Source organism: Coregonus clupeaformis, unplaced genomic scaffold, assembly GCF_020615455.1.
Source record: "Coregonus clupeaformis isolate EN_2021a unplaced genomic scaffold, ASM2061545v1 scaf0010, whole genome shotgun sequence".
Classification (NCBI taxonomy): Eukaryota; Metazoa; Chordata; class Actinopteri; order Salmoniformes; family Salmonidae; genus Coregonus; species Coregonus clupeaformis.
Genome location: NW_025533465.1, coordinates 1,290,653 through 1,312,380, shown reverse-complemented (window position 1 = coordinate 1,312,380; position 21,728 = coordinate 1,290,653). Strand labels below are relative to the sequence as shown.

Here is a 21,728-nt window from a genome sequence, read left to right as displayed (position 1 = left end):
ACTTCACTCAATTTCAAGCTTCTGCCTTTAACACCTCCGCGGACAACTTTGTCAACCACTTTGAAAAGGAGGTTGACAACTTCCACTACTCAGTCACTCAACGTACTGAGTCCACTGGACCCACACAGAGCTACCGTACGCCATGACCTTTCTCTCCAGATGAAATGCTGCTACTAGTGATATCCGGCAGCCTGACAACCTGCCCACTCGACCCTATCCCGTCCTCCAGACCTCCCATTCCTCAACTCACCCCTGACTGCATCCACCCCCCAGACTTCAAAATGGCCAGTCTCTCCCCTCTTCAAGAAACCAATACTTAACCCTTCTGACGTCAAACTACAGACCGGTATCCCTCCTTTTTGAAACACTGAGCGTGCAGTCTCTGACCAACTCGCTCATCTCAGAGCAATCTTCTTGTCCCTAATGAGCCAGGCTTCAAGAAGGGTCATCAACTGAGACTGCTCTCCTCTGCACGGAGGCTGTCAGCACTGCCAACGCTGACTCGTGAAATAACACCTGCCCTTTACTTTTCCCTACTAGCACCGACTTTGCTGATAGCTATTTTGAGGAAAAATGTACTTTGACAGATGCAGTTGTCCCACCTAGCCATCTTAAATAAGTCACTCTGGATAGCAGCGTCTCCAAATGGACAATTTCATTGCACAATGTTGGCTTCAAATGAATTTTTCTGATATCTGGGAGGGAACGTAAGGTTAGTAGAGACCATCTTTCATGAAGTGAAATGCTTGGTCAACACACAAACAATGTACTTTCCTCCAAAATAAAAGTCCTTTATTGATACAAACACCACACATTCTTATTCAGGGTTATGAGAAAAAATAAAATAATCCCACCCACCCCAAATCTACTTTGACCAGAAATGTGATTGACATTTAAAAATGTCTTTCTAGTAATTTCCTAAATTATTTGTTAAAATTAAAACTACAGAAATACGTCAAGTAAAACATTGAAAAATAAATGTCTAAAATTACAAGCAAATACTTCAACAACCAAGCAGTGCTCCAGGCCCATTGTATTGTAAAATGAAAATTTTAACAAATCCTCAGCCAAAAAAACAACTAGTTGTCAACATAGTTAACGGTTTGCGTATGGACAGATAAAATCATAACTGGGGACAAAAACAAAAAAAATGATTTGTGGCATTCCCTCTTTTTGGGTGGTGGTGATTGTGGGGGGAATTGGTGGAGTGCATACAAATAAAATAAAATACAAGATTTAACACTGGCAAAACTGATGAAATAGACCATTTGATTCAGCCGTGAGGAGCTGCCAACTAATAAATCCAGTTTATTACTTTAAAGTAAAAAAAATAACCAAACGCACGCAGACATGGAAAAACCATGGATCACAGGACGCTTCTTTGGCGAAGGCTTGTGACAGGGTTGTGGGGTGGTACTGTGGGGCTCAGATGGGGGTATGCCGAGGGCGGATTCAGTCTATCTGTACTGGTAGTTCATGGTGGGGTCTCCCCTGCCGTATCCTACTGGGTTGTGGTATGGAGCTGGATTTGCACCATAGCTCTGGTTGGCTCCTGCCTGTGCGTTGTAATTTGACTGATTTCCGTAACCTATGGAAAAGAGGAAGTTGATTAGTGAAACTGTCGATAAAACAGCTTAGGTTACGGTGTACTTGTGTTCCCGTTGCCGAGAATCCATCTAACCTTCGTAACTGTAGTCTTGGCTGGCAACAGCACCACTGCCCGTCACCTGGCTGGGGTAGGCAGTGCTGTAAGGATAAACCCCTGCTCCTGCCTGGTTTTGATTGAAGGTCTTATTGCCTTGCCCATAGCCCTGGCCATACTGGTTATAGGCACTCTGGCCAGGGGTGGTCTGGTAGGCCCCTTGGGCCCCCCCACCAACTCCTGGCGGTCCAGGGAAGGGTGACTTGGCCTCCTTTTTGACAGGTGCTTTGGGGGCTGGAGGAGGGGTGGAGTAGCCTCCATCGTTCTGGTAGTATGAACCGTAGGTTCCTGCAGCTGCCACGCCTGTAGTGCTGGCCGCAGGGCCTTCAGTAACGGTGCCAGCAGCCGCAGCTCCACCATTTGCTCCACTATTGTAGTAATCTAAAAGCAAGAGGCATTAGATTAAGAGGGGGTTTTGTAGACATTTCTACTGCTGTCACACCCATGCTTGTAAAGGCACTAAGATGAATACATTGCATTTTCAAGAAAGTGATATGTTTCACTAAAATTGTAGTACCACATTCTTGTATGGGATATCACATTTATTTATTTTTAAAAAAACATACAAGACTTTATATTTTTTCATTCACAATCATAATGCAGAATGTCAAAGTCAGTCTTGTGCAGGTATCAACAACACTGTGGTTCTTTCATGCCTAAAAGGTGCCTCACGTGAGGTAAATGAGGGGCATTGTGAACATTGTCATTTTCAAGGTAAGACTAGCATGTAACCATCATGCATCAAGACATGATTTAGCAATTCTGCCTTTAGAATAAAAAAAAACTGCACATATTCAAAGCAGCCTTATGATCCCATAACAAAATGCTAAATAAAAAAACAGCCTGACAATGAGGTGATTGATAATACATTTTCAGACAACAAAATGAAATAAAAGACCGTTTACATCATAAGAAATTTAACTTTTTTGTGAGTAGACATTCGAGACAGAACTCTGTGGATGGCCACATTGGGATCAATCTCCCTAGTCTGACCCACTCCAATGTGCATGACATCATGGTGGGCCATTATCCATCAGACAACCACAGTTCTCCATAATGCTCTGGTCTCAATTCCACTAAGGAAGGCAGTCTATTGGGAAAGTGTGCCTGTGGCTTTTGGCATATCCGGTTGTCCAGGTACGTCCCAGGGTTGGCAGAGGGGATGGAAGGTGACCAATGGCAACATGCACTCACTGGCCTCCCATCTCTCTAGGCGTTGGGACATGAGTCGTAGGGGGTAAGCAAAGGGGACCGTTTTTTCCGGGGGTGTGATTGGAGTTCATGTTGCGGGAACACTATAGTTTGCTCCTCTTTCTCTACATTTTGTTTTGATTTAAAAGATTGGGATGATCTATGTCGCAAACTCGTGGTAGCCATAGCAGTCTGAGACAAAGTCACCTAAAGAATGAGACAGAGCAGAGAAGGAAAAATAAAATTAGATTGGTTTGTTTTTTGCCATAAAAAGTGGCATGTGTCAATGACTTGGTCAAATTGTTTTAAAACAGCTTTTTTGTTTGTTGGACTTTTAGATTTCTCTGCTCCTGTCACGCTCAAGAAGGTGTTTCCTCAGAACAGGCTGCTGGTAGGAGGGGGTCTCTCATGGGGGGGGGGCAAAAAGTGATTGATTGAGTCCTGTGGCTTAACAAAGCAGAGAAATGTAAAATCATAATTGAACCAGGGATAAGAGCACTCAGGTTCTTTCTTAGGTAGTTTGTTTAGATGACATTCAATGGCATACACTCTCCAAAACACAAATAATATACTTTTGAGTATAGATACAAAAATATTTAAAAAATATTTTTTCCAGGTCTTGTATTGTTGGGAACCTCCAGATCCTTCCCACGGGGGGCCAGTATGAGAAAAATAAATAAAAATAAAAGAATGTATGCACTAACTGTAAGTCACTCTGGATAAGAGCGTCTGCTAAATGACTAAAATGTAAAATGTATGCCACTAACTCTCCTCCAAGATGGCTGAGCCTGTTGTGCTCTGATCAAACCACACTGAACTTCTGCTAATATTACAACGCGAGTAGAGTGAGAACCCCTCTTGTAGTGTCCTCATTATAAAGGTGGACATATCAAATAAAAACCAAAGACTAGGAGTCGCAAGACTATTCCATGGATTGGAAGATAAGTATAAGGGAAAATCAATACTCACTATAGCCTCCAGAGTTTCCATTGTTCCCATATCCATAACTTCCATAGCCACCTGAGGAGTTAAACAAACCAACCATTACATCTCAGCTCCATTTAATATGTTGAAGAACAGCATTTACAGGTATTTCAAGTAAATTCAGGGACAGAATACACATTAATAAACTATAATGGCATGTACAGTGCCTTCAGAAAGTATTCATACCCCATGACTTAGTCCACATTTTCTTGTATTAGAGACTGAATTCAAACTGGATTAAATGTATTTGTTTTCCTGACAGTCTACACACAATAACCCATAATGAAGAGAAAACATGTTTATGCCCATAACAACCTCATTTACATAAGTATTCACACCCGAGTCAATACATGTTAGAATCACCTTTGGCAGCGATTACAGCTGTGAGTCTTTCTGGGTAAGTCTAAGAGCTTTGCACACCTGGATTGTACAATATTTACATTCTTTTAAATTATTCAAGCTCTCAAGTTGGTTGTTGGTCATTTGTTAGTCATTGCTAGACAGACACTTTCAAGTCTTGCCATAGATTTTCAAGCCGATTTAAGTCAAATCTGTAACTAGGCAACTCAGGAACATTCAATGTCTTCTTGGTAAGCAACTCCAGTGTATATCTGGCCTTGTGTTTTAGGTTATTGTCCTGCTATTGTCTCCCAGTGTCTGTGGAAAGCAGACAACCAGGTTTTCCTCTAGGATTTTGTCAGTGCTTCACTCCACTCAGTTTCTTTTTTAACCTGAAAAACTCCCCAGTCCTTAACGATTACAAGAATATCCATAACATGATGCAGCCACCACTATGCTTGAAAATATGGAGTGGTACTCCGTGTTGTATTTGTCCCAAACATAACACTTTGTAGTCAGGACAAAAAGTGAATTGCTTTGTCACACTTTTTTGCAGTATTAGTTTAGTGCCTTGCTGCAAACAGGATGCATGCTTTGGAATATTTGTATATTCTTTTCACTGTCAATTAGGTTAGTGTTGTGGAGTAACTACAATGTTGTTGATCCATCCTCAGTTTTCTCCTATCAGTCATTAAGCTGTAACTGTTTTAAAGTCACCATTGGCCACATGGTGAAATCCCTGAGCGGTTTCCTTCCTCTCTGGCAACCGAGTTCAGAAGGACGCCTGTATGTTTGTAGTGACTGGGTGTATTGATACACCATCCAAAGTGTAATTAATAACTTCACCATGCTCAAAGGAATATTAAAGGTCTGCTTTTTATTTTATTTGAACCCATCTACCAATAGGTGCCATTCTCTGCGAGACATTGGAAAACCTCCCTGGTCTTTGTGGTTGAATCGGTGTTTGAAATTCACTGCTCGACTGAGGAACCTAACAAATAATTGTATGTGTGGGGTAGTCATTCAAACATTTGACATTATGGGGTATTGTGTGTAGGCCAGTGACAAAATATAAATTGAATCCATTTTCAATTCAGACTGTAACAACAAAATGTTGAAAAAGTGTGAATCTTTTCTGAAGGCACTGTAGGTAGCATTTAGCTGTTTTACCTTGACCATAGCCGCCACCATTGTTGAACCCTCGGCCCCTCCCCCTGCCACGCCCTCCTCTACCTCTGCCCCTGGGAGTGGCTGCCGGGTCACCAGTCGGGTCACCCATCATGCCAAACCCATGCTGTTGGAGAAAACACGAGAAGACTAAATGGACCGACTGGTCAGCAGCAAACCATCATTACTCAGTTAATATATTTGACAAACAATTACAAGCAAAGATTTACAGTAAGGCATAGGCAATCTTACCATTGGGAGTTTCTTCTTCTTGGCTGCCTCAGTCACAGAGCCCTCTGGGAAGAGTTTGTCCAGGGCTGCCAAGGCAGCGTAGGCCTTGGCCACCTTCTTATTGGAGCCTGTCCCTTGGAACTTCTGTTCGTCTATCTCCACCTGGAACAGGGGACAAGACAGGTCAATACACAGACTCAGAAAATAACAGGATAAAGCATGGGACCAAGAATTTGTGTCAAAGCCAAGCTCATTTTGTTGTCGACAATTTAAAAAAAGGAGAAGTTCACTTTATTTGAATTTATTTTAAATTGCATGTTATAGTGTCCATACAATTTTTTAGCGATTTCACTTTGTTTTGAGAAACGTACCCCACCAATAGACTTCCTTGTTGCTCGTTCTGCAGTATGGGGGCCACAGATCAACACCCTAATGTATTTTTAGAAACGACAAAGCTCTCAGTATAGTGATGCAGGTGTACGTTTCTCAAAACCAAGTGAAATCGCAACAACAACAAAAAAGTATCTGGACACCTCTATAAAATGTACATACAATTTAGATTTCGTGCATATAAAGTGAACTTCTCCGTTCATTGAAGCAGCTGGATAGATCCTAAAAGGCATCAGTCTGGTTGCAGGGTGGATGGGCACTTCTTCCACTCCTGAGACACTTACCTCCATGACGAAGCGTTTATCGTGGCTGCCTCCGGTCTCTGAGATGAGCTCATACTTGAGGCCGCGTCGCTTCTCATTCAGCTCCATCACAGGGTTCTTCCCATGTTTTGTCAGGATTGGTCCCTGTTGACGAGCACTCTAAGACAAAGAGAGACAGACATTTTAATTTCTCTGCAAACAAGACCAAAACAAGAAACTAGAATCAAAACCGAGCCTCATGTCCAAAAACATTGTGTTGAGTTCTACTCAAAGTGAGGACCCATACATCTGCACCGTCTGTGGCCTCTACGCTGTCTGCCCCTGTGGCTGCGGTGTCCATCGCGATGGGAGTGATGCAGGGTTTCACGTCCTCCACAATGGCCTTTGCCACCTCCTCAGTCTTCACTGGCTCAGCAGTCTTCAGCTCCACACCTGTTGGGAGGCCCATGTCCTGGAGGACCTATGATTGGGCCAGGCAGAAGATTGGAAAGGAAAATATGTGAAGCGCAGCAGACAATAGTTTAAATCTTCCAATTTCATGACAAAACACCAAACGCTTAGAACATCTATACCATTTACCCTATACACCCACTCACCTTGACAGCAACGTGAAGCTTAGCAGTGCGTTTGGATGGGCCTGAGGCTTCAAAGCTCTTGCCGTCCACCTCCACAGCCATGGTGAAGACTGGTACGTGCACCGGGCCAGTCTGGGAGAGGAGTTTATACTGCAGGCCAGGCTTCAGCTGGTTCAGCCGCATCAGAGCATTCATGGCCTGGGGAGGCTCCGACTTCTCATCTGGGGCTGGGGGGAGTGAATATTAGGATTAAAAACACTGGCACTTACTAAATGTTTTAATAAATTGTTTTGATCAAGCCAAGGGGGAAATTAAACAGAGTAGTCGAATTTGCATGCCAACACTGAAGAACTGTGCTGAACAGGAAGAACTTAGTCAGCAACACCTACATTTCTTTTGTAGCTTCTTTTTCTTCTTGTTTGGGCTTTTGTCATCCCCTCCTTCCTCCTCCTCGATGGGCCTCTTCATTGGTGGGGCGTAGGTTGTACTGGGGGGGATTTGGACTGCAACAAAAACACAGGGACTGCTTAGCCTCTCCAAAATATGGACACTAAATGGTATGCACATGTCTGCAGCCTGGCCTACCTGTGTAGTCAATGGGGGTCTCGCTCCTGGGTTTCCGGGGCATTTTGGAGGGAAGGGGGTCCATCCCTAGCACTTTGTGAAGCTGTCCAAAGGCAGACAGCCTTAAGGCATGCTGAAAACAGAAACAGGTGGTGATTTTTTCCATTCACTGCTGCGAACAGCCACCATATTCACACCCTGTCGTGGGTGTAGACGTGACTCACCTGTGCACTCTGTGTGAGGTCCTCCCTCTGCTGGAGGTCCAGGTGGCCAATAGCATCGGTCAGCTCCTTCTCACATGGATCACAGATCCCAGCACCATCTAAAAACAAACAGGCAAATGATGACATCTTTTGGCTTGTGATGTGGAAATACTACTATATTAAGCAGAGGGACAAAGGTGGAAGGGCATGTCGTCTCTGCTCTTTGAGACTACTCACCAGCCATCAGGATTCCAGAAGCCAGACACTCCAAAACTCTTCGCAGAGCCTCTCCTGCCCCCATTGGCCGGTTCCCTGTGCCAATTGCCTTCTCACACAGCAGCTCTATTGGCTATAAAGGGTGAAGGGAAGAAATGTTAATGGTTTAATTTTGTCCGGATGTTTGGCAAATTGGATAAAAAGGCTAAAACGAGCTGTAATTAAGAAATCGATGCAGTTTGATGTACAAAGCCCCTTAAATAAATTCCTATCTTACGATGACATTTCTCAAACCAATCGTCAGGAGTCAGGGGGCGATAGAAGAACCAGCTGGCAGACAATGCTGCTGGTGACTCACCCATCCATGCAGTGGGGCCCAAGTGGGGACGCGGGAGCACAGGTCCCTCAGGATGCGGATGACGATGACGCAGGACCTCAGCCCATTGGCCCTGGCCTGGAGACACAAGCAGGGAGGGGGAGGAGGGAGAGGGAGCCTTAGTCAAACAAGAACTCACGAAAACACAAAGAAGCAGCTACATCAAAAAGCCACACAGACTAACGGCTCTGCTTTGTCATTATTGTGGTACAGTATGGGAAGAGTGCAGCATGAATCTGATATTTGTTCTGTCTGCAGATGTGGTTATTGAATTTAATATACAACTCCATTTGTGTGAAGTAGAAAGCAGATTTGATCAGTGGTACAGTAATAGGCATAACAGATGTCAGAGTGGTGATTGTTGAGCAATTGTGCTTCTTGCAGCTCCGTATCAAATGTCTCAACTTGTGATTCTGATAAATGATTAGAGGGAGAAGGGGAGTCAATGTAAAGCCAAATGCTGAAATGGAAAAATGTAGGACAAGGACAGTTTTGACTATCTGTTTAGTTTAATGAGTGGTGATACCTTACAGCAGCTCTAAGGGTTATTGTATGGGGTACACCAGGGGCCTCATTTATAACCGTTGCGTAAATGTAACACTAAATATCTGCACCATTTCTGAAAAGACTGCGCACGCACAAAAATATTGATTTGTACAAACTTGCCGCACACCAAAACATATGCATTTTCCCCGTTATAAATCACACCGGTCATAAAAAAAAGTGTGTGCGTTAACCGGCGTGAACAAGCAGTATAACTCCACCTGAAAAACGCCCGACAATAACGCCCTTATTTGCTGTATACTAGTATTGGAATTAGGCCAAGACAGTATCTAAAGGGAATAGCAATAGCGAACTTGATCAAATGTCTTTGGTGTTGGCAGAATGTTTTCTTTTGCAGGGACATTTGCTGTATCTGACCGTTTCTGAAAGTCAAAAACAATTGCAAATTGTTGTGGACCTGTAAACAGATAGTTTGAATGCAATAATGTTTTGCATTGACTTTTTCCAAACCTAAATATGTAGCACTGCCCGCGAATTCTGAAACAATGTCGACTCTGGAAAAAATTTAAACAGGCCTACTTATAGTGGTAGCCTACAAACTTCAATGCAAAAGATCAACTGTCTGTTCACCTGTTAAATTCTCCTGTTGGATGTGTAGAGCAAAAACTTGACATAATAGCCCATCTAATAGGCCCAATTAAATGAGAGATGTGGCATGGTAATTTGTTGTATGGCTACTTCAGGAATATGAACTCAACCATCTTAACATGGCCAGAAACGTTGAGAAACGTATAATGCAATGGTTATGATATATGTATTATGCTTCTAAATGAAATATAACAATATTCAGACGTAAGCATACAAACGTCAATGAAAAGGTGAAGAGTCTGTTCTACAGTTAAACTGCGCTTTGGAATGGCTCACAGAGCAAATACTTGAAATAGCTTATCTATTTACTACTGTGACGTAAGTCCAATTAAATGAGAGATGGGAAGAATGGTAGCCTATACTAACTTGTTGTAGGCCTATAGGCTATTTCGCGAGTAGCCTATGAAATCACGACTGTCAGAAAAAGTGAATTTATTCTGCAATGATCGTGTAAATGAAATAGGAAATATGCCCATTCTCACACAGAGTTCCGTTTTTATAAATGCCAACTTTGGCGCGAAAACTGGCGCACGCATGTTTTGGGGCATATTTTGTGCGTAAGCAATGTTTATAAATGAGGCCCCAGAAGACTGACTAGTGAATGTAAATTTCTAACTAAGGTGCAATATTCCTTTTTTGTGGCACACAGAAAGCTGAAACAGCCAGAGCATGGGGGATTGGAGGCTACACACTCTACAAGAACAGGCTGCAGAGATGGAGCGCTTACAGTTAAGAGCGAGAGACAGTTCACTATGATGACTAAGAATCAACGTAGTCCACAACGAGGAATCAACCTCAACACAATATGATGGTACAGAAAAGGGTTGTCGATTGATAGATTGACTGATAATATTTGAGAAATATTGCACCCGAGTGTAGCCAGTTAGTTCCACATCTGTGATCAAAATTAAGACAATGGTTGCTTTGAGGGGATTGTTGAACGTCCTTTCTAAAAGCAGCATTGAACATTTTCAATGACACTGCAATCAAACCTGTTAAGTCAGCAGAGCAGCTCTACAAGGTAATGACAAAGGTTTCCTTGGAAACGCTATAAAAACCACAAAGTAAGAAGTCTACTACAGGTGATAGATACACTTCGAAAGGACATTTAAAAATAAAATAAAAACACAGAAAACGACCAAAGAAAGAAACTGCGTCAAATGAAAAAACTCAACTACTTTAAGACAAATAAAGACAAGATGCAAACCTGGAACCACTTGGCGTGGCGAAGAGACGCCAAGGCAGTAAGGCATTTCTGCCTGTCCAGAACATCCGGGGGATCGTTGACTGATAGCGTTTCTATTGGCGGGTGGAATAAGAAGACAAGGTACAGTTTGACCAAGGGGGGTTCTGTCACACGGCCAGGGGGAGCAGGCAGCTTTCCCCAAACCACAGGCAGGACGGGGAAGGGGAGGGGGACCCCCCCACCTGGAGAACTAATGGTCTGAACCTCCCAGTGAAACTGCAATTACACTAAAGACATGTAACTTCAACCCACTTCAGAAACTGCTGTTAAGTGGGTGATTTCTTAAGATCACTCCCGGTAGGACTATATGGAGAAAAATGTGTATGATGTAAGATTACAGTGGGAGTAAATTATCAAAAGGGAGGTTGTCTCCATTATGTTAACTCAATGTCAACTCGTATGCCTCAGTCCAGTTATGAAGTCTGAGTGCTTTGCTATCACAATGAGAGGTAGAGCCCTCCCTTCACCCCTTTACTGGGTGTACTGCTTAGCCCCTTCCGAGACAGAGAGCGTCCAGTTGGTCAAAGGTCCAGCGTCCCTAAAAATTGACAAACTAGAAGGCTTGACAGAGAGAATCAGATGCACAAAATTATCAAAACAAGTCCACACTGCAGCAAAACTGATGGCCTTCAATGTTGACACAGTTATAGATAAGGCTAGGTTGATGCCTGGTGGGTACATCCAACTCCCTGTTTAGAACGTCTGAGAGGAACATGGGCCGCCACTGACTATTACCCTTTCCCATAATATATAGTGCCCTCCGTAATTATTGGGAAAGTGAAGCATTTTGTCTCCTTTTGGCTCTACACTCCAAAAGTTTGGATTTGAAATCAAACAATGACTATGAGGTTAAAGTGCAGCTTTAATTTGAGGGTATTTTCATCTATATCAGGCGAACCGTTTAGAAATTACAGCACTTTTTGTACATAGTCCCTCCATTTTAGCGGAGCGAAAGTATTGGGACAAATTCACTTACAGTGTATATGTATATTAAAGCAGTCAAAAGTTTAGTATTTGGTCCCATATTCATAGCATGCAATGACTACATCAAGCTTGTGACTCTACAAATTTGTTGGATGCATTTGCTGTTTGTTTTGGTTGTGTTTCAGATTATTTTGTGCCCAATAGAAATTATTTGTAAATAATGTAGTGTGTCATTTTGGAGTAACCTTTATTGTAAATAATAGAATACGTTTCTAAACACTTCTACATTTATGTGGATGCTACCATGATTACGGATTATCCTGAATGAATCGTGAATAATGATGAGTGAGAAAGTTGGGAATATGATATATACGCATCTAAGACATGCTAACCTCTTACAATAACAGGGGAGGTTAGCATTTTTGGGGTGGTATGATATGTGAGTAACTTCTCAAATAATTATTCACGATTCATTCAGGACTATCCGTAATCACGGTAGCATCCACATTAATGTAGAAGTCACAAGCTTGATGTAGTCATTGCGTGCTAGGAATATGGGACCAAATACTAAACTTTTGACTGCTTTAATACACAAGTGAATTTCTCCCAATACTTTTGGTCCCCTAAAATGTGTGTGTGTGTGGGGGGGAGGACTATGTACAAAAAGTGATGTACTTTTAATGGTTCACCGATATGGATGAAAATATCCTCAAATTAAAGCTGACAGTCTGCACTTTTACCTCACGGTCATTGATTTCAAATCCAAACTTCTGAAGTATAGAGCCAAAAGAAGAAAATGCTTCACTGTGCCAATAATTACAGAAGGCACTGTAGGCATTTCTTGCATTTATTATTGAACTGACGACTCCCTCTGCTTCGGACAAACCAAAGAGCAACCCCCATGGATTGGATTTACGAAGACTGCGATCACAGTTGTCCCCTGATTTTGACTGTGACTGGGTGAAGTGACATTCAGCCATGCAGAGTCAAAAAGCCCCTGGCGTTATCTGTAACCCGTGTCCTCCCTGCTGATGAACATCAGTCAATAGCACACTGCTGGGTCTAGTAACCAGAACAGTTGACAACACTTTGCAACTCATTTTTGCTGCAATGCAAACCGTTCATCATTGTTCAGTAGAAAACATGCAAACAAAGTGGTGTTTGTTTTTTGTTATTCTCAGTAAGCCTTCATATAGTTCATGTCTGGACTCCATAGGGAATAGAAAACCTTTCTATACTGTGTATTGGGCCATCAAAAATGTACATCACATTACATGGAACTACGAGAGTCTTACATGACAGTTCCCTCACATCCCCTAGCTCCATTGAAGGCCCAATAAACAATATCTGTCTAGACTGGCTGCCTGCCTATTTAGTCTCCCTGCCTAAGGGGGCGCTAGTGAACCTTCTGCCCCTGTGTGGCAGCCTACCTCCGGCAGCCTGTTTCTCCACCTCCTCGCGGACCAGGGGGGACGTCATGTTGATAGTCAGGGTCAGGGGAGGCTCCTTGGTGCTCTTGATCACGATGGTGGCTTCACGGATGACCTGAGTGACCTCATACTTGTCCTCTGTGATGGTCTGCCAGGTAGAACAGGAGGGATTGTTAATACAATAGCCATGTTGTGGCTATCCCGCCAAGCAGACAAGGTCATGTACACCCAAGTATAAAAAAATAACTATTTGCCACTGAATTCAGTTGTGACTATTCCTCCCAAACTCATTAATCACCCCACAACATAAATGATGCAGGATAATATAATATTAAAATAATCAATTCAACTTCACAAAGCCAACTCTGAATATTAATACACAGAAAACACCAGTAGGTGAATGGACTCACCTTGAGTTGCACAGCCAGGTTGTCTGCCACGTTCTTCAGCAGGGCGATGGTGGGCTTGTCCTTACACAGAAGCACCAGCTCCAGGTCCAGGTCCCCCTTCAGCAGCAGGCCCTTGGCCACCAGGCCAACCCTCATCACCCCACGCAGGGACCGTGTGGCCTGCTCCGACGCCTTGGGCTCACTGACAAAGGAGAGGAGACATGGGTACTCAGGTCAATTACTTTTGAAACTCAAAGCTGAAAGTGATGCTGCCTTCAACTACACCCCAGCCATGATGGTGCAACTGACATTTTGTACACCATGCACCATTTGGAATACAATTTCCCCCTCCATTACCTTTCTTTATCGGACTCTGTTCCGTCTGGCTCAGACTTGACCACCTTCTCCTGCTCGTCCAGCCAGTCGGAGACAGCCTTGAGGGCGCGCTCCGTGTGGGACACCATGTTCTGCACACCCTCCAACTCCTCCTGTGTGGGGTACACAGCGGAGTGCTTGGCCATCACGTGGCGGTCGTCGTTCATGAAGATACGCATGGAGCGGTGGCGCAGGGGAGGAGGCTGGACGGGAACAGAGGAGAGTTATTTTAAGGAATTGACTTCAGCAGGTCACAATTATAGTCAGTAAGAGGCTTTGATAGGAAGAAACAGTCATAATGTGATAACCTTCACCCCACTGTAATTCTCAAAACACAGTAATGACTAACAAGGATTATTTCCCTTAGTCAGCTTTCACTGTCCTTACATAAGTATCTGGGGACTACTGCTGGGTGAGAGCTGTGCCCAATTAGAGGAGCGCAATCAAGTGTAAGCAGGAGCATGTGTTCCAAATACCCAAGGCAGTTCTGTCTGGCAGCAACCTGAATTACCCTTACAATTTTTTTTTTAGGTCTACTTGTATGGCGCTACAGCTTTGCAATTATTTAATGCCGCCGTGTCCTTGTTAACTTATAATTGATTTAGAAGATTATTTGTGTCAGACAAATACAGCTGATTGTTTGCAGAGGCAAATGATTATAGTGGTGAAGCTAGTAAAATTAAAGTGCTCCATGTTCACTACCAAATAGAAACTGATTGCACAAAACAGCCTAAACGTTCCTAAAAATGAGTGTATAAGAAAAGAGTTACCATAGTTGCTTTGGAGTCTTCGATCTTGTGTATATGGCAGTGATACAAGGACAGGTCTTCCTGAGACAGAACACCAACACTGCTGCTTGGTTCTGCTGAGAACAAAGGGACACGTTTAAAGTGAGCAAAGCAATAAAATGCCAGATTTCCCTGGAACAGCAGACGTGATTTTGATAATATAAAAACATGGTAATTAAGGGTAACAGAACATTGGTCTGTTCAAAGAAATACCTAAGGATGCTCCTTACTAAAGTGAAGGGTGGCTTTGCATGACAAGAGGGAAATTCCAAGCTAACGGAATCAAATCAAATTTTATTTGCCACATGCGCCGAATACAACAGGTGTAGACATTACAGTGAAATGCTTACTTACAAGCCCTTAACCAACAATGCAGTTTAAGATTTTTTTTTAATAGCAAATAATTAAAGAGCAGCAGTAAAATAAAATAACAGTAGGGAGGTTATATACAGTGGGTACCGGTACAGAATCAATGTGCGGGGGCACCGGTTAGTCGAGGTAATATGTACACGTGGGTAGACTTAAAGTGACTATGCATAAATAATAAACAGAGTAGCAGCAGCGTAAAAGAGGGGGTTGGGGTGGGGGGGCAATGCAAATAGTCCGGGTAGCCATGATTAGCTATTCAGGAGTCTTATGGCTTGGGGGTAGAAGCTGTTAAGAAGCCTTTTGGACCTAGACTTGGCGCTCTGGTACCGCTTGCCGTGCGGTAGCAGAGAGAACAGTCTATGACTAGGGTGGCTGGAGTCTGACAATTTTTAGGGCCTTCCTCTGACTGTTGGTATAGAGGTCTTCCTCTGGTTTTAGGGCCTTCCTCTGGCCTTCCTCTGACCGCCTGGTATAGAGGTCCTGGATGGCAGGAAGCTTGGCCCCAGTGATGTACTGGGCCGTACGAACTACCCTCTGTAGTGCCTTGTGGTCGGAGGCCGAGCAGTTGCCATACCAGGCGGTGATGCAACCAGTTAGGATGCTCTCGATGGTGCAGCTGTATAACTTTTTGAGGATCTGAGGACCTGTGCCAAATCTTTTCAGTCTCCTGAGGGGGAATAGGCTTTGTCGTGCCCTCTTCACGACTGTCTTGGTGTGTTTGGACCATGATAAGTTTGTTGGTGATGTGGACACCAAGGAACTTGAAGCTCTCAACCTGTTCCACTACAGCCCCGTCGATGATAATGGGGGCGTGCTCAGTCCTCTTTTTTTATCTGTAGTCCACAATCATCTCATTTGTCTTGATCACGTTGAGGGAGAGGTTGTTATCCTGAATCACACGGAGACTGATTTTTCACTTTAAAATGTATACCAAACAAACACCATTGATTTCTAAGTTTTACAAACCAAGTTTTACAAACCAGCCTATGCACAATGACTGCTTTAAACAATTTACACAGTAGGAGTCTCAGCATAACTCCAATACAATGGAATTGCCCATAGGCTGAATGTGCTGATCCAGCAGCAACAAGGTTGTTCTTACTGCAGCCTGTTGCAAACTTGGGTTGTGTTCGGTAGGCTCTAAAAAAAAGAAAAGGGGGGGTATGACAATGAGCATTGTTTTTGGACATGGTTGCGCCTCTGCGTCAAAATCTTTCTCCCATTTTGAGCCTCACTGTATAAAACTCAGCGCCAAAAGTGATCCAATATCAATATTGCTGATTTCAATGGGCAGCTTCATCATTGTCAACTTGTCTCAGTTTGGGACGAAAGTAGGCCTACAGATGATAAGCAGGACACCAGTCACATTCCTCCTCCCAAAAATAAAGATAGGAAAAGTTGGACCAGGGCTGAAGCAGTGCCAGAGCAAGGACACAACTGTAGCACAATCCTTCGGGGCATCAACAAAACCTACTTTCATAACACTGATTCACTCAGTTTGATTATGAATCAGTTCTACAGGAGCAGATGCCAGATATGTTAGTAACTAAAACTTAGCTTTACCAAGGAAGATACATTGGGCTACTGCCCCTGTATACCAGTATGACTCACGGAGAGCAATGCCGACCTAAAAACATGCTTCTTCAGTCAGCCGTGAGTGTGAAATGAACATTTCAGAGCCAGCGTACAGTTCGGAATGATGTGGTAAAGCATATCAGTAACCAGACAGACCTGCTGTACATGCAGTCCCAAAGCCTGAATTGATTTAACACGAATGCCCTGCAGTTAAAATCTAAGAATGGTTCATTGCAGTTGACACTAATTAGAAACTGGCAGTCCACCACGGCTTGACCCGCTCAGTTCTGACAGCAAACCTGGCTGAGAAGTCATCCAATGCACACAACCAAACTGACAATTTCTATCAAGTGTTAAATCCCTCCATTCAGGAAACTAGCCACACATTGTAACGGCGGCGATATGTGAATGCTTCCATACAGCCGTTACACCTTAGCTTGTGAAAAGCGCCAGGAGCAATTTTTCAACTAACCTTTATACTGCGATAACATCCTCAATTCTCAACTTACCATAGTCTTCTCCAAACCCATCTCTAGTTGCAGGAGAAAAATTTGAATTGAGAAAATGTGCCGTTATTAAATGAAGTCAATTTTTGCTCAGTGAGGTAATCCAATAATGTATACGCCGCCACCGTAGACTATTTTTGTCTCATTGTTCAAGACAGGTGGGTGTCCACCAAAAAGTTCTGCACGTCATATGAGCGACTAGGAAATAAAGTGTTGCTTTGAATGACACTCGCCTGCTTTGATCAATGACAGAAGACAAAGATACTCTAAAATGGCGGCGTATACATTATTGGATTATCTCATGGAGCAACAATGGATTTAATTTAAGGAACATTTTCTAAATTCAAACATTCCCCCTACAACTAGCGATGGGAGTAAAGAAGACAACGGTACTGAGAACTTACTGGTTTGGATTTCTCCCTGACCAAAATGGCTGCCATTATCATACTATTCTGGCACTTATTACATTACTAGGGAAGCTATGGCAGAAACAGACTGGGACATTTTGGATTTATTAGAGATCAGAATAAAAACAAAATATAAAATTCTCACAAAAAGGTTGTGATTGTTTTCCATCCTCCCCCGATTCAGCATATACCATTTTCATGGCATGCTTGGTTCAATAGCTATTGATACAGGGTTCGTACAGACAGCGGAAAGTCAAATTCAAGGACTTTCAAGTACTTTTTCAAGCACTAATTTTATTTTCAAGGACCCTCAATCTGTAATAGTTCCTATTATGCAATTGTTTCTTGTCGCCACCAGATTGTAGTATCTCGCCACAACCTCATGAAAAAAACAACTTACTATTCATCACTACCTTACAAGTTCTACTCAATGTTGTTTCACTACATACATGAGTGGTAAGTGAGTACTGAAGTAACTTGAGTAGCGATGAGCAGAGTTTTGGGACATGCCTACTGGTGAACACACATTTCCTATTGGCATAATTTACTACACAATTCCAACTTAATGGCTGTATTGTATTTTCATTGGGCATTTGGGAATCTACTAATTAGAAGCAAGACACTTTTTTGTAGCTATTGACTGGCAGCTTTTGTGTCGTTGGTCAGGAGGGCTGTGTGAGGAAAACGGTATGTGAACGGCCACCAGAATGGTGCCCCGTGAATGAGGCGAGTGTCAAAAAAGCTCTGGAGGTTGCTGCAGAGGGAAAAGTCCACGTAGAACTGGCGCCAGCGCAGGATGCAGCATTGTGTCTTTCTGCCTTCATGTGGCTCTTCAGGAATGATTCCCCCATGCTCACAACGTCAAAGTCTGATGCATTTTATGCACTTTACACAGTATGGGTTGGTTTGGGTCCAGTGATGTAGTGGTAAAAAAAAGGTGGGTAAACTACAATGAACAAAAATATAAAAACGCAACATGTAAAGTGTTGGTCCCATGTTTCATGAACTGAAATAAAAGATCCCAGAAATGTTCCATACGCACAAAAGGCAGGAATGAATCGAAATGTTCCTGCCATTTTGGTTTTTCATAAACATATTTGATAATTTTTTGTTCTCCTCTCATTTTAATTCAAGTACCAACTTGAGAAAATGTCTGATTTTGAAGGTATTGCAGTACTTCAAGTTCAAGTACCTCAAGCACCTTGTGCGAACCCTGTTGACGAGAGCAAACCAAATAACAAATATAAAACTAACCTTACATAGGTGCTGAACATACCATATACCTACAGCTCTCTAAAAAGTTGGGTAAACAATACTTTCCTGTTGATATTGTTTCAAATTTCAAGCAGCTGAAGGACAAAGCACACAGACAAGCGGTAAAGTTTAAATGTAGACTAAATGTACTAAACATTCTGGCTTGTAAGGAACACTTGGTTTTGCACAGAAATGTATCAGGCTGTATATACACCAATTACCTGATTAATCAGACTATTGTCTACCCAGGGCCTAGCCAGTAGATCCGACCCGCTTGCTTACAGTGGCACTAGGGTCGGACAGGCTTCCTGTGTAGATTAAGACACTGCGGGCCCGGCCCGAGATATGGCTTGGGAAAACATACCTCAATCCAGGGATGATAACTCGTTGTACTCCAAATTGTCCCATTATCCCAACTGTTAAACCAAGAAGATTGAATGACTGCTTGATTTTAAGTAAACTGATGTTTGTCCTCATGCTAGCTAGCAGTAGCCATTATGGAATGGTATGTCACGTTGAACAACAAAGGAGCCGATTGGCTGACACTGATATTCCAAAATGGCTGCTGTTGCTTACGCTACCTAGCATGAGGAAGAAAATAATGCGACAATTCGGCATACACATGTCTGATCCCTAGTTTTCCGAGCAATGTTTTGCGCAGGCTCTGTGGTGTCTTAATCTACACTGGAAGGCTGTCTGACCCTAGTGCAGCTGTAACCAAGTGGGTAGGATCTGCTGGCTAAGAGAATCATTTCAGACGCCATTTTAATTTCAAGCCTCAATTCAGTGCGCCAGTATGGAAAATGCCCCCTGCACTACTCACACCACGATTAGACAGTTAACTATATGTGGGTCTAGCTAGACAGTTACATGTAAATGCCATAGGTGATCGCCATGATATTGTGATAAATAGCCAGCTAGATAACGTTTCATGAGATGAACTAACTAGCGTGGCTAGCCAAGATGGTCGTGTCCTCGCATTGTCGCTAACGTTATCTAGCTAACTAAGGTTGACTAGCACTTTCACTGAAGCCATAGGCATAACTACGTAGGCAATCTAAAAACATATGAACGATGGACAAAATCATGCATTTGCTTTTAATTCCTAGCCACGTACCTATATATAAATATTTTTCTCCATAATATAACGTAAGGTAACTAGCATGCTGCCTTGCTTGTGGTTCGAGCTGAGGAAGTCTTCTGTTCTGAACAAAGAGGGCTGCTAGGCTAACGTTAGCTTGTGACACATAATTCGCAAAATGAATGTCACCGGTAATATAGTTGCTAAATTCATGTTCATAGGGACGGTAGTATTAATTTCATAAATCTGAATATAATATGCATCGTTATAAAACACAACATATGAAACCTACTTCTAGACTTACCAATTCAGCAACGCTTCACTCCAACTCTCTCGCCGAGGAGCAGAGATGACTACACACAGCTGAACAGCAAATTCTAAAAGCTAATTGGACGAAAGTAGCATGTGACCAAAGAAGTAGCCAATCCCGTTTCACCTTTCGATGTCCGACTGGTCTGAAATGTAAGTTAATAGCTAGCTAGCTAGTTCATGAGTCAGTACCGGACTGTAGGATAATCAACCGCCACTTTCCCCAAATTACACAGCTACCGTAAATCATTATTTAACAACTCTATACGCCGTGGTCTGTTTATCCAGGATAAAAAAGAGGTATCATTCGATGTCTGCGGATTCCATTAAAGTATGTGAACAAACACACACACAACATACACATTTCAGACAGAAGATGTGGTATATTTAAGCAATAAGGCACGAGGGGGTTTGTGGTATATGGCCAATATAACACGGCTAAGGGCTAATCAAACCCGAGTTGCCTTAATTGCTATTATAAAATTGTTACCAATGTAATTAGGGCAGTAAAAATTAATGTTTTGTCATACCCGTGGTATAGGTCTGTTATAAACTGGGTGGTTCGAGCCCTGAATGCTGATTGGCTGAAAGCCAATACCATGGCGCTTGCCTACGGAGCTGTGAGGGGAACGGCACATCCTTACCTTCAAGCTTTGATCCTACACCCAAACGAGGGCACTACGTTCATCCACCTCTGGCCTGCTAGCTCCCCTACATCTACAGAAGCACTGTTCCCGCTCAGTCCAGTCAAAGCTATTTGCTGCTCTGGCACCCCAATGGTGGAACAAGCTCCCCCACGACGCCAGGACAGCGGAGTCACTGACCACCTTCCGGAGACACTTGAAACCCTACCTCTTTAAGGAATACCTGGAATAGTATAAAGCAATCCTTCTACCCCCCCTTCCCCACCCCCCATAAAAAAGAAGAAGAAAAAAAGTGGTTGTCCCACTTGCTATCATAAGTTGAATGCACCAATTTGTAAGTCGCTCTGGATAAGAGCGTCTGCTAAATGATGTAAATGTAAATGTATATCAGACTGTATAGCATGGGTATGAAAAAACGTTTATTTGTACTGCTCTAATTAGGTTGGTAACCAGTTTATAATAGCAATAAGGCACCTCGGGGGTTTGTGATATATGGCCAATATACCACAGCTAAGGGCTGTGTCCTAGCACTCCGCGTTGCATCGAGCAAAGAACAGCCCTTAGCCGTGGTATATTGGCCATATACCACACCCCCTCTGGCCTTATTGCTTAAATATACCACAGCTTTTAGCCAATCAGCATTCAGAGCTCGAACCACCCAGTTTATAATACCTGTTAAAAATATCAGGCAATGTTTACATGACTCCCTTTCAAACAGCCCTCTTATTTACCACTTTCTTGCAGGCCCCTTTTATACATATCCGTGGGTAACTGGCAAATTGGAGGGGGGGAAGGGGGTTTACAGATATGCATCTGTTGTTCACAGATACCTTTTTTTTTATAGCGTGTGTGGATCAGAAAACCAGTCAGTATCTGGTGTGACCACCAGTTGCCTCGTGCATAAAGTTGATCATGCTGTTGATTGTGGCCTGTGGAATGTTGTCCCACTCCTCTTCAATGGCTGTGAGAAGTTACTGGATATTGGCGGGAACTGGAACACGCTGTCGTACACATCGAGCCAGAGCATCCTTAAACATGCTCAATGTGTGACATGTCTGGTCAGTATGCAGGCCATGGA

The 21,728-nt window shown here is 43.0% G+C and overlaps 1 protein-coding gene across 3 annotated transcripts; it reads right to left on the bottom strand.

The window, feature by feature from the left end:
* Nucleotides 1-767: 767 nt before the first annotated feature.
* On the bottom strand, nt 768-20,066 carry LOC121551006 (interleukin enhancer-binding factor 3 homolog). Of its 3 annotated transcripts, none has more exons than XM_041863509.2 (19): nt 20,002-20,066; nt 14,488-14,582; nt 13,700-13,920; nt 13,364-13,544; nt 12,954-13,101; nt 10,561-10,652; nt 8,184-8,279; nt 7,847-7,958; nt 7,631-7,728; nt 7,428-7,539; nt 7,232-7,345; nt 6,864-7,069; nt 6,554-6,727; nt 6,289-6,426; nt 5,636-5,776; nt 5,387-5,510; nt 3,863-3,913; nt 1,682-2,083; nt 768-1,588 (listed from the first exon to the last, which is right to left on the bottom strand). In XM_041863509.2, exons 2-19 carry the CDS (start codon nt 14,488-14,490, stop codon nt 1,458-1,460), a joined length of 2,544 nt encoding a protein of 847 aa, XP_041719443.1. In that variant the 5' UTR covers nt 14,491-14,582; nt 20,002-20,066; the 3' UTR covers nt 768-1,457. The 3 variants fall into 3 exon arrangements, with proteins under 3 accessions (XP_041719443.1, XP_041719444.1, XP_041719445.1); XM_041863510.2 differs by having other exon boundaries at nt 14,488-14,579; XM_041863511.2 differs by lacking the exons at nt 768-1,588; nt 1,682-2,083 and adding an exon at nt 2,230-3,100.
* Between the last annotated feature and the right edge of the window lie 1,662 nt (nt 20,067-21,728).

What these genes read in the sequence shown, in the direction of transcription:
- LOC121551006 (XM_041863509.2), bottom strand. An exon ending in ACAGAGTCCGATAAAGAAAG is followed by an intron (nt 13,545 to 13,699) that starts GTAATGGAGGGG and finishes CTCCTTTGTCAG; the next exon opens with TGAGCCCAAGGCGTCGGAGC. An exon ending in GGGCCCCACTGCATGGATGG is followed by an intron (nt 7,959 to 8,183) that starts GTGAGTCACCAG and finishes CACCCTTTATAG; the next exon opens with CCAATAGAGCTGCTGTGTGA.